The sequence below is a fragment of the Centroberyx affinis genome, unplaced genomic scaffold (genome assembly GCF_046629955.1).
Source record: "Centroberyx affinis isolate AG114_WGS23_722 - 3 ecotype Tasmania unplaced genomic scaffold, CSIRO-AGI_Caff_v1 ptg000952l_1, whole genome shotgun sequence".
Lineage (NCBI taxonomy): Eukaryota > Metazoa > Chordata > Actinopteri > Beryciformes > Berycidae > Centroberyx > Centroberyx affinis.
Genome location: NW_027279526.1, coordinates 24,161 through 36,449, shown reverse-complemented (window position 1 = coordinate 36,449; position 12,289 = coordinate 24,161). Strand labels below are relative to the sequence as shown.

The 12,289-nt window shown below is 41.1% G+C and overlaps 2 protein-coding genes across 2 annotated transcripts; both read right to left on the bottom strand.

Annotated features, from left to right (window-relative positions):
- Positions 1-86: 86 nt before the first annotated feature.
- On the bottom strand, positions 87-5,347 carry psmg2 (proteasome (prosome, macropain) assembly chaperone 2). Its single transcript, XM_071522114.1, has 7 exons — positions 5,155-5,347; positions 4,362-4,533; positions 4,020-4,078; positions 3,523-3,641; positions 2,417-2,596; positions 1,272-1,392; positions 87-854 (listed from the first exon to the last, which is right to left on the bottom strand). Exons 1-7 carry the CDS (start codon positions 5,209-5,211, stop codon positions 774-776), a joined length of 789 nt encoding a protein of 262 aa, XP_071378215.1. The 5' UTR covers positions 5,212-5,347; the 3' UTR covers positions 87-773.
- Positions 5,348-6,202: 855 nt separating this feature from the next.
- On the bottom strand, positions 6,203-11,869 carry LOC139646177 (probable 2-ketogluconate reductase). Its single transcript, XM_071522112.1, has 6 exons — positions 11,670-11,869; positions 9,633-10,014; positions 8,960-9,131; positions 7,548-7,726; positions 7,306-7,402; positions 6,203-7,048 (listed from the first exon to the last, which is right to left on the bottom strand). Exons 2-6 carry the CDS (start codon positions 10,009-10,011, stop codon positions 6,895-6,897), a joined length of 981 nt encoding a protein of 326 aa, XP_071378213.1. The 5' UTR covers positions 10,012-10,014; positions 11,670-11,869; the 3' UTR covers positions 6,203-6,894.
- Between the last annotated feature and the right edge of the window lie 420 nt (positions 11,870-12,289).

Below are 12,289 nucleotides of genomic sequence, written 5' to 3'. Positions count from 1 at the left end.
TGTGGCACCTGGCCAACCACTTTCAGTTAACTGGGTGGAGGCAGGGTCGAGCCAGACTCACACTTTATTTTTTGGCATTGGATATATTCATACTGGATTCTCGTAATTCAACAATCTTTTATTTAAAAAAAGAAAACATTCATCAAGTGCTATTAACAGTTCTTCAATACTAGGAAATAGTAAATATGACCAGAAGTGTACATTTGGGGCAATTTTTGTACATGACATGTCTGAACATCTAAAGGGTATTATGAAAATAAAGGAAGCGGCAACAAATTTCCCACAAATTGAAGGGTTTTGGACTTCCTCTACTTGTTTACAACCATGTTTTAGGTCCAGTCATCCTTGAGTGGGCTAGGTAAACTAAACACTACCAGCATAATGAGTGTGAGTCTTTTTTTTTTTTAATGCAGGCAGTGTCTTCCAGGGTAATCGACTCACCCCGAAGGCACAAGTAGTCACCCTTCTCACTAACCTGACCTGATCCCAGCTGAGCGCTAATGAGAGATTCTGAAACCGCAACTGAGACGCAGGCAGTTTCTCTCTCTGCCGACAGAGAGGAGAGAGAAGCCTCAAGGTGTTGTGACTGGAAAGCATGGCCGCTACCTGGCAGAGGAGACGGACCCCGGGGAGTTTCTGTACAAAGTGACCGTTCGACTTTTCAGAGCTCTGACTTTACAGGGTTTTTTTTTTTTTGCCATAAGCCAACTATAACCTGAAAATAGCAAGAACAAAATGTTGCCCTCCTGTATGTGTGTGTGTGTGTTTGTGCATCAGAAGAGTGCCGGAGGGATGCCGCTGCCAAACAGAAGCCTCCAGGATGTTGGGATCTTCCATTTGTTCGGCCCTTGGCTCTGGAATGGGAGTCAGACAAAAAGGCTGATTAGATATTTATTATCTCAAAGTCACACATTGTATTATACAGTGATTCTTCATCCCACTCCCTCCCAGACCTTTTCTGTATCCTCCTCACACCACCACGTACCAGGGTAACCAGGAGCTAAGTGGTTAACTAGTTCAATCAGCAAATGAACAGTCTGGACTTTCAGTATACAGAATATGAACATCAATCAGTCCAGTCATTTAATTCACATGGGCCAGTATTAAAAACATTTCAGCTCAGATTAAAGCCTTTTAAAAGCACTATGGAGCGACTCTGACCCCCCCGGAATTGCTACCTATCATGATGTGATATGCAAGGGAGGGAATCTATTTCCAAAGTTTCTGTAACTGCAGTATTACAAGGCCGGCTGCTCAAGAGCGTCACTTACAGGTTTGTCCTGCAGGTGGAGCCAGTCGTTGAGGTGGTTGACCAGAGTGAAGGCGTCGGGGATGTTGTCTCCCTCTGAGCAGAAGAGCAGCACCACGGCCAGAGGGAGATCCTCCGCACAGCTACACGCCACATTCAGGACACAGTCAGACAAACAGTAGACAACCTGCTCAAGAACGATGTACTTACTGATCACTAGGCTGTATTTCAGTAAGATGAATTTATAATAGTTTAGTAGGCAAATTTTCCTCCAACATGAGCATCCTGACGATGACAAGTTCTACTGTTTCCCGGGTGTGTTTGAGTAGGAAAATACCAAGAGGAAATTTGTAGGTTAAAAAGCCACCTACAATACTGTGTGAAGTGACGTCACGGTAACATGATCCTAGACAAGCGTCAGCCTTTGGGCTTCAACATGTTTTATGTAACATGTTGAAATCACATGCTGGCTGCTGCAGTGTAAAGCACAACTTTTTCACTATTAGGATCACATGTGTGTGTAGAACGTATGGGCAAAGATACTGAAAAGTAGGGCTGCAACTAACGATTATTTTCATTGTCGATTATTTTCTCAATTGATCGATTAGTTGTTTGGTCTATAAAATGTCAGAAAATGGTGAAAAATGTCGATCAGTGTTTCCCAAAGCCCAAGATGACGTCCTCAAATGTCTTGTTTTGTCCACAACCCAAAGATATTCAGTTTACTGTCATAGAGGAGTAAAGAAACCAGAAAATATTCACATTTTAGAAGCTGACTTATTTTATTTTTCTTAAAAAATTACTCAAACCGATTAATCGATTAGCAAAATAGTTGGCGATTAATTTAATAGATGACAACTAATCGATTAATCAATTAATCGTTGCAGCTCTACTGAAAAGTGTTTATTATGTCCACAATCCTAACGGGAAGTGTCTTGCTAAACATCCACTATATTCTAGCATGCAGTGAGTGAATTATATCAAAATGCTACATAACAATGTCAACATGCTACATTCAAATTATACTGTAGCCCAAACGCTGATGTTGTTGATGTCTGTGATTGGTCACTGATGTTTTAACTCTGCTATTTTCCAGCTCTATTTTTTCCCCAGAGTTCATTCAGTCAAATAATGGTCTGAGGTCTTCATGAGGTTCCTCTCTAGTACCTGTCTGTGAAGAGTCCTTTGGTGATGCCTCCTCCGGGGATGTAGAGGCGAGGCTCTGCGCTGCCGTCTGTGAGGCCGGGGAAGGCCGACACCCGCTCCATCTCCCTCCAGCCCAGCTCCTTCAGGGCGTCGCCCGACACCTTCAGCAGGGTCGGCGTGACCAGGTACCTCAGGGGGGCACTAGCACGCGAAAACATCAAGACGACGGGGGAGTTAAAATGTTACAGCCGTGGCAAGGGAATGCACTTTAGAAGGTCGGCATATCGTATTCAGTGGGTGCCATATCGAGAACCGTGGCAAATAGGGAAGAAAAATCTGCACACCAAAAACAGCTCCACTTACACACCTTTTTATTCAGGATTTATTTTAAAATGACAACATCTTGATCGCACTAGGATCTTCGTCAGGTCGCAACGCTGTCATTTTGAAATAAAGAAAGGTGTATAAGTGGAGCTATTTTTGGTGTGGGGATTTTTCTTCCTTTTTTATCAAGGAAATGCATTTCACCTCAGGTCTCTGCTAAGTTTGCTTGATGTATTATGAACATTTGTTTCATTATTCACACCACAGGATACCAACTGATTTTGATCTCTACATAGACATTATACTTTGCTGTTATCTTAATGGCACACTGGTTCATTGGAGTCCTAATGATAAAGTAGCAATTATTTGAAACATGTGGGTGGATTTATTTACATTCATCTGTCATTACTGCAATGTTTGCCTTAGCTTTCTTTGTGTCTGGTACATTTAATTTATCATTATCAACAGTAAAAGCACCTAAAGTTGCTTAGAAGCGAGTGAAGAAAGTTAATGTAAAATGGCTGCACAAAAGTAATCTTTCCATAATAATAGTAATTCAACTAGTAAGCTGAAGGAGTACTATATTTTTTCCTCAGATGTCTGTATTATTGTACAAGCATATCACCAGATAATTGGCTCTATAATAGTGTGCATTTTGACAGGTTTACTTGGTTCCTGAAATGAAAGTGCAACTATGAAATGAGGTTAGAACAGCATTTGTTGAATCCTCCTCCTCCTGATGAAGCTAATACTGAAACTCTTCCCACAGTGAATCTGCTGCTGCACTGTCTGTCAGTAAATACCCTTGGAGCTGCTGGTCGTCCCTCTGGTAGGCATGGCTGCTGGACAGAACCACCGTCCTGGAAAACCCGCTGGCTTTGATCCATGACACCAGCAATTTACGGAACTTTTTGGATTTTGTCTGCGATGAAAGAGACGACAGAGCTAAGAATACATTAATGCCAATTCCATTCAAGGAAAGACCAGCCACTGTATGTCTTCATGGAAATCATGCACTCGACAACAATTTACATATCAGGGCTGAAAACTACAAAATTGAGAAGAACTTGAAATATTTACAATTACAGTTTTTAATTTGCAAGAAGAAGAAGAAGTTTGCAGATAACAGAGACTCTTTTACTGTATTCAAATCGGTGCAATGGAGAACACTGCAAAAGAAGTCAGATTGATTACAGTCACACTGCTGGCTTGGCAAACCATTCTGAACTGTAAAAACACAACTGCACCTACAGTATAAACACTAAATCAATCATGCTGATGCAGCAGGCCGTGGCTTTACCTGAACAATTGGCGTCCTGATCTGAAGAACTGCCACCTTAATTTCTGCTGCTGTGTACACTGTTGATGAGAAGATTATGACGGTTATCTGAAGTTGATAGAAGTAATTAAGTGCTGGCTCATATAAATACTTGTAAAACATGATCAAGTGTCCTATTAACTTTAAAAGGACCTCATCTTCCTCAATCAGACCCTAACTGCAGGTTTATTAAAGGCCATGGGTCTCCTGCCTAAATTCAATAGTCAGGTGGTCAGATCTGCATATTTAGGCCTCTGCAGTGGCCAAATAAAACAAGACCCACAGGAGAAATGAACTCCATTTTCAACAGTGTTTGGCTGGTACCTTCTGCAGCGGTGTGCAGCTCCTCGGCGTCCTCTCTGCAGGTGGTGTAGGGGTTGTTCCCCGCCATGGGGATCAGGCAGTCTGTGTGGATGTAGCCCGCCCGACTCATGTTGAGAGTCGACACGATCAGGTCCGCCGCCAGCTGGCCCACGTTACCAACAGCCACGGCTGGCTGGGAAAACAAAACAACAACAACATGAAATATGGAGGGAGGATGGAAGATGGTTGAGGATGAGACCAAAATACACTACAGCCAATTGTACTTCAGTGGAAAGCAGCTAGGCCTATAAAGCCTTACAAAGAATCAGACTTAGAAAAATGACATTTAAGTTTATCCCCACTTTTGATGGTACAGTAGGGGACTATACATGATTTAATAGCATTTAGGGGTGTAATTTTTATTGATATGAAAGCTAAACCCTGGTCATAGCATTTCACTTTTGAAACACACAAAGATTACTGCTGTTTGACTTTATAGGGCAATATAGCAAGGAGGGACAGATGATTACTCTCCAGCCGAATCAATAAACGACTGGTAATGTATCAGATATCAATAAATTCAGACAAATTTCAACAGTTTGTCAAGACAGACAGCTTAAATGTTCACCTGATCCTTAAGTTAGCTAGCTAACTTCTCCACACAGTTTCATAAACGGGTAATGCATTGTGATTCTCTGAAAGCTAGGATAATTACACACTTGTTGATGATATTTCTATGGTAATTACACATGTGTTGCTGACAAGACTAGCTTCTCTGCAAGTGAAACCAAGCGGCAGTAGAAAACTCACTCACCATGATGAGGGTGAAATCTTTAAAGGAGGGCTGTGTGCTTTCTGTAGCGATAAACATGGCGCCGTTTAAAGACACGGAGTCAACAAACTGCTGAATAACGCTAAATAACGGCTCTACGGGTAATTTTATTTTCTAAAATGATGTGTTTAGGCAGCTTTCACATCTATTTTCATGCCTGGTGTTGTGGGCTTTCGGCGCGTTCACCCGGCGTCGACTGTTGATGACTAAAGAGCTTTTAGTACGTACTTAAAATGCCCGAATGAAATATATCTACATATTTATATTTTAAAGAAATGTACACTTTTTGGTGAAGGTCCACAGGCCGAAATTTACTGTATTGATCGGTTTATGTCTTCCACACAGCATATATTTTGAAAATAGTGTTTTTATTGTTTATATAAAGCAGGCATAGAAACGGTCAACCTGCTCTTCCGCAAAGATTTTCTACATGCTAGAGATATGCAACTCCTTCTCATTTCTTTCTGTCAGTGTGCATGCGGTGCAAATGGCTTTAGTTTTCCTCACATTAATGCTAGACATTATTCTTTTATAGCTCAAACTTTGTCACTGAACTACAAACTGATATTTCAAGCTAGAAACTGTATTTCAACTTTAAACTGTTCAGATTATTTGAGGCAAATGTGCTATTATATACAAAATACATGCGATTTTTGTTGCTTTTCATTTGTGACATTTAATCATGATTATTATATATGTTGTATTAAATCATACTTCTGAAATCCACCCTACCAATGTTAATAAGCATGTTAATATCTATGTTCTCTACTAATTCCATATTACTATAATCTAATCTAATCTAATATATGATATTTTATGATTTGATATCAATCAAGGTTCTTATAATAGGGAACCTGCTCAACTTTGGCTCAATTCAGAGTACAGATAGCCTTAACAACTATTAGTATCAATATTATGGAACTTTCAAAAGAGATTATATTCATTCTTTTTGTCATACATTACAAATTAAAACCCCCAAATACAATTCAATTCAAATAACTTTATTTTTCTATTATGTAAGAAACTTCAAGTATGCAGAATGTGTCTAATACCGTTAATAATCATCATTGTCATCATCATCAGCATCATTATAAGATACAATCAAACAACAAAACATACCACAACTATTAATTTATCATTTAGTTAAGTCAAACAAACAAACAAAAGCTCAAAATTTTAACTGAAGTAGCTACAAAAACTGTGGTGGCGTTTTCAGTCTTCAGTGGAACGCCAAGTACAAAAAGGACGGTCATTCTTTAACTCTTCATTTGATTATATCTGTCTGTCTGTCTGTCTAAACATTCTTGTGAACACAATAACTCCAGAAAAACACAGATTCGATTTTTAGCACCGTGTTGCATACATTTGCATATTAACGACTTTCTTAAAACTCCTGAATGCTTTAAGATACAGAGTTTATATTAACAGCACCCTTGTGTTTTGCAGACAAGTATGGTAACATAGAAAGATGTGCTAATAATTGCATTAATTATCTTAATCAACTGGTCATGTTTAATATATCAGTGATTAAGGCGGGACATCAGGCAGCTCAAGTGCCTCTTGTTCTCCAGTGACATTGTGCAATCAAACTTGGTGAAAAGAATTTTTACGAAAAGGTAAAAACATTTCACCTTTTCACTTGCCTTTTATCTCAGTCAGTGCATCTAGTGAAACAATGAGGCGAACAATTCATCACCTTCTGTACTCTGTGCAGTTTTGTCATTAAGGCTTCACTTCATTTGGGATCGGCTGGCCGTTGACAGCAGCCAGGGCGTTTTCCACCATCCTCTGCACCATCCGCCTCACTGTCTGGTAGGTATTGGTCCCGATGTGAGGGGTGATCAGCACATTCGGCAGGCTGAGGAGAGGATGGTCCCTGCACAGGATGAAGCAGAGGAGCTGTTAGGATCACAATCACAGTTAGTTCCTGGTTCCTTCAGTATCATTAGGTGGCCAGTGAATGAATGAATGATCTTGACATTGCAAAGCAATCTTGTCTGATTTCCTTCTGAATATCTTGTATGTGAGGCGTTGATGTCAATGCGTACCATGCGTGTCAGTATGTACTCTGTCACTGTATTATACTATACTGCGATTCTGGTTGAGGTGAGTGAATTTTGAGAGAAACGAGACCTTGGTAAGGGTTCAGGGTGAGTCACGTCTAACGCCGCTGCATGAATCGTTCCAGACTGGAGAGCTTTGACGAGGGCATCCTGGTCCACAACTAGACCTGAGACGCATGAAGAGGATTATTAGGTTAAAAGATCCGTTTTTCAGCATAACTCAACGACTAGTAATCCTTCAATCAAGATCATCTGGGCATTTATTCTGCGTTCAAATTGCGCAATACGCTCTAGGAAACGCTTTGTCCTCACCTCTGCTGATGTTGACCAGTGTTGCCGTGGGTTTCATGAGGCAAAGCTCTCTGTGACCGATGAGACCCGTGGTGTCGGGGGTCAGAGGCACAGCCAGCGCGACGAAGTCCGACCTCTTCAGCAGGTCGTCCAGGTTCTGACAGTAACTTGCCCCCACCGCACACTCCTCTTCAGCACTCCTGAACAAGGCGAAAGGAGAAAGGGAGGGTGAGCAAGTTTTCTCACTGACACCTTGCCTGGATGTAAAGGAGTCTTGTTTTTAACTTTTCAGAACTCTGGTTTCAAAAGTGTCCAGAGTCCAGACTTTAGACATCTTGGACTTATCTCGTGTCTGTTTTGACTCAGACTTGGTCTCAGCCATTATTGGATGTTGACTCGACTTTTTACCACTGATCTAAACATTTTCAAATATACGCTTCCCTTCACCTGCGTTTATTTTCTGGCCAGCACTACAACCAATTTAAGTGGTTACACTCATGTATAGTATGTAATGATCCCCAAATTTCTATGCATTGAATAGTCAAATGTAGTATGTATATAATGTATAGTATTATGTAGTAAATTATGTATATGATCTAGTATAGAATGCAATATGATGTAGTATGTAAATGATGTAGTATATTATATGATGGTATGTAAAGCCCTTTGAGACTTGACTGTGATAAAGGGCTATATAAATAAATAAACAAATAAACAAACGAAAATCGATCGAAATCCTATGCATTGATTAACTAGATGTTTAAGGGGATAGTAAAGATTTGCAGTTTTACATCTCTCTTCATCCTTAAGAAACTCCTTAAGCAATAAGCATTATGTACATTGTCTATTACCTGATTTGATCTTGGACTTGACTTGGACTCGACTGGTTACCTTTACCACAGGGTAGGAAATGATGTACTTCAAACTGTTATTAAATCAAATTGAGTTTAGGTAGGAGGGTATCTCTTGAATTAATTTGAAGAACAAACTTTCACAACACAATCACATTTCTGCTGAATGCATTGCTCCCAGATGGAAGTTCTTTCATTTCAGATGAGAGAATCTGTTTTCCGTAGAAAAAAATGACATCACATTTGGCCAATAACCACACTTGATCAGTATATCTTGTTTTGTACCACTCGATACAAATGCACTGCAATTAAAGCGTGACCAAGTCTTTACAGAGTGAACGGTAACTTTACTGTATGCTGATTGGCAGATATTGGCAGGTCATCTTCATCTTTACAAAACGAAACACATGAAACTGAGCAAAATTAATGTCAGTTTCAACACATGCCACCAGGATATTTTCATATCAATCAGAAGTGGACATCCAACAGTTTTAACCCTTACTTTTGCTGATGTTTTGTGTCCCTTAAATGTTTTTCAATTCTAAAAATAGCAATGTATTTTTTGTCATTACACTCTTTTACCTTCTGTTGCGGTTGTGATACAGGATCTTCATGTCAAACCCTTTGCTTCTTTTAGCTATTTTGTAGCCAACATCTCCCATCCCAATGATTCCCAGAGTGGAGCCTGTGACTTCATATCCCATCAGGTCTTGTGGCAGATGGGTGGTCTTTGGGTCCACAGCTATTTGGTGACCTATGAGACAAAGGACCAAAAGCTCTTTGAAATAGCTGTGTATCATCGGTATTTTGATAAAAGCCTGTATTGCTGCTGCAGGAGACTCTAGTGGTGATGTCACAGATGTTGTTGATGTACAAATGACCTCTGAATACTATACTGCCATATCTGTACTTTTATGATCAATGATTTTTTTTCTACCCCAACAGATAAAAAGGCAAAATTTAAAACAAAATGGGTTGGGGTTATGACTGCAGCCCATTTTCCATTAATTATAGCATCTCACCTACAGACCTGACATTACTTGATGGACTTGGGTCAGATTGGGCTGAATTTCTTAATTAGCCTACTCAAAAGTAGGCGTATTGTTGAAAGAAAGGCCCACTGTTATTATCAATTTATTACAGAACACAAAAAAAGCTGTGGCCCTTGGGCTCGGTTTGGGTTTGGATGAAGATGTTTTTTTCCCAGGTCGGGCCGGGGTCAGATGTTCAGGCTCGTGTCGAGCTCTGCCCTCACCCTGGAGAACGGTCCGTGCCGATGCCAGAAGCAGAGCCATGGCCATATCTGCGGTAGCATCGCTGACCACACCCGGCGTGTTGGCCACCTTCACCCCGAGGCTGGCGATGAACGGCACGTCCAGGTGGTCAATGCCCACTCCTCCGTTGGCGATCACTTTCAGGGAGGGAAGCAGGCGGAGCAGCGAGGGCTCGGCCGCAGGGTGGTAGTTCCACATGAACATGGCCTGGATCTTGGGGGCGTGAAGCGGGGGGTTTTGCAGGAGCTCCCTGTAGCAGACGATTCTGAAGTGTTGTTTCACCAGGTCTACCAGCTCCTCCTGGTAGCCATGCTCACCCCCAACCTCTGAGATCAGAGCCCACGGCTTGTCCCCTTCCATCACCTGGGTCCATGAGAGGAGAATTGAGTTACAGTAGATAGATTAGGACTCTAGGAACTGCAAAAGCACAGATCTACTGGAGGGTGAACCAAAGTGCTTGGCCTCACCTCATTTTTTGTCATTATCTGTAATTAAGTCAAACAAGGTGCAGGAATGGAGCATTAGTCCCTAAACAAATCATAAGGTTTTGGATGTTGACATACTCACTGACAAACTCATTCTTTGAATACCGATGGAACTTGAAACTAGGGCAGACCGGGGACGGTTGACTTGATTGGTTGGTTGTCACAGTGCGTATTACAGCCACATTAGGCACTGTGTAATGATCATCATACCAAAAAGGCAACCTCTTATTCTGTGCGTACCCATATGGCCATTTCACTGATGAGATGCAAAACTTTGAAATGAGAGTAATTTCTGTATTTTTCAACATTGTGTTTTCTGTATGTTGTGTAATGTATGTTTCTTTTACTTGAAATGGGAAGAGACATAGTTTCAACTTTCAGCTTATTTTGGTCAAGCTATGAGGTCACGAGCTAAAAGATTTGCTCAAGAGATCAGATGGGGAAGATTGGCTCAGTGCTTGAGGAGCTGGTTGTCACACTGTGACATTTTTGACACTGATTTGTAATCAGAATCTTTAGAGAAACAATGACTCAAAGAAATCCACAAGAGAGCAAAAAGTGTGCCAACCAGCCCCGGTCTCCCCCACACCTTAGACACTTAAACTAGGTCAGGGGTATGAATGCCATCCTGCTTAACTTTCAAATTAGTATCTCGACCTGAGCTTAACATTTACAGTCTGACAAAACAAGAGAATGGACAGGTTGACAGCAGCGGACTTTGACTCAATCTTAAACTTCAGACTGTAAGACTGCGTGTAAATAATCACAGAGAAAAAGACCACTGGTAGATTACCTTTTAACACCAAATACACTTTCACTCATCCCTTCATTCATTTACTATTTATTTTATGGTATATCATCAACAGAATTACACTGGTATGTTTATTTTAAACACACCTGGGCATGCGAGTTTAGCAGTTTTTCATGTTAGACATTAAATTCCATTGGTTGCACTGTAGTGACCAAGCTGAATTAAGTGATTACATTAAGTCGGCATTTCAGTTTCCAATGCACAATACCTGTCTGTGTGTATTTCTCACTTTAAGAAGCCAGTGTGCTTGTGCTGGGCCCCACAGTCTCCTCATGCTCTGGGCATAGGAGAGACTTGGCATTCTGCTTGGCAAGTTAATAATCATGTCAATAAAGAGGTTTAAAATGTCACACAAAACAATTAGGGGCCCAGCATTAATTAAATACCATCTTTAAAATTATGAAAATTATGTTATTCAAAAGGGAATTAACAATTTTGTGATAATAAATGTTCACCTTTGTAGGATTGATATTCAGATTCTGTGTAAGATATTGCTCATGAAACGCTGGGAAACAAAGTGTGCACACATGGCAGTGTGAAGGTGTTGAATGTCAACATAACTGTGTATGTATGCATGCATGCATTATTAAGAGGAAATCTTGTGTATGTAGTGAGCAGTCCTTAACAAACGAATGGGCACTCAGTGCAGAAAAAAAAAAATACTATCATATGACAATGATAAAATGCATGCAGTTATAGTAAATATTATAAGTCATTCTCACCTTTTCAACTGGAGCTCGAGGAGTTTCTCTGAGTCCTGCTGTTACCTGAGACTGAGCTATGGAGAGCAGAAGCTGAAGGTCAGGAGGGAGAGACTAGAGGCTGGGATTTATCTTGGTCTTGTATCACTGCCGCATTCCCATTTGCTTGTGGTGAAGTTAGAGATTAAACATGCGAGACTGAAGAGAGTTCCGGGGTCCATCTTCACCCTGTGACACGGGCAGAGAGCGGATTCATGGTGCACGGAGGAGGGGCGTGTGTAGGCCAATCAGATTGGCCATCCCAGGTACCGCCCCCAAATGCTGAGTTATGATAGGCTGATGGCCATGTTAGAGGCGGGACCGTCAAGCCCCAGAAACATGCCTTCCAGGCATACAGTAGACAGTGATGCTTGAAAACATTGTGGATAATTCTGGTTATTGTTGGGCCTTGTGTTCAAAATGTCATCACTTACTTCAATGTAGAGGTAATAGGTCCAATAGGTAAGATATAAACACGCAGGGCAATAGGGTCTGGCTGCAGACCTCCAGCGTCAGGCCCCTCTCTGGTTCACACCGGGCGAACATGGTCTCCAACAGCTGAATCCAAAAAGCGTCCTTCCAGCACAACACCCCCCACACTG

Coding starts and splice junctions, on each gene's coding strand:
- psmg2 (XM_071522114.1), bottom strand. CDS start 5,211: ATGTTTATCGCTACAGAAAGCACACAGCCCTCCTTTAAAGATTTCACC. Junction 4,079..4,361: donor GCTGCACACCGCTGCAGAAG/GTACCAGCCAAA, acceptor TCTCATCAACAG/TGTACACAGCAGCAGAAATT. Junction 3,642..4,019: donor TCAGGACGCCAATTGTTCAG/GTAAAGCCACGG, acceptor CTTTCATCGCAG/ACAAAATCCAAAAAGTTCCG.
- LOC139646177 (XM_071522112.1), bottom strand. CDS start 10,011: ATGGAAGGGGACAAGCCGTGGGCTCTGATCTCAGAGGTTGGGGGTGAG. Junction 9,132..9,632: donor GGCACGGACCGTTCTCCAGG/GTGAGGGCAGAG, acceptor TTTGTCTCATAG/GTCACCAAATAGCTGTGGAC. Junction 7,403..7,547: donor ACTGGTCAACATCAGCAGAG/GTGAGGACAAAG, acceptor CATGCGTCTCAG/GTCTAGTTGTGGACCAGGAT.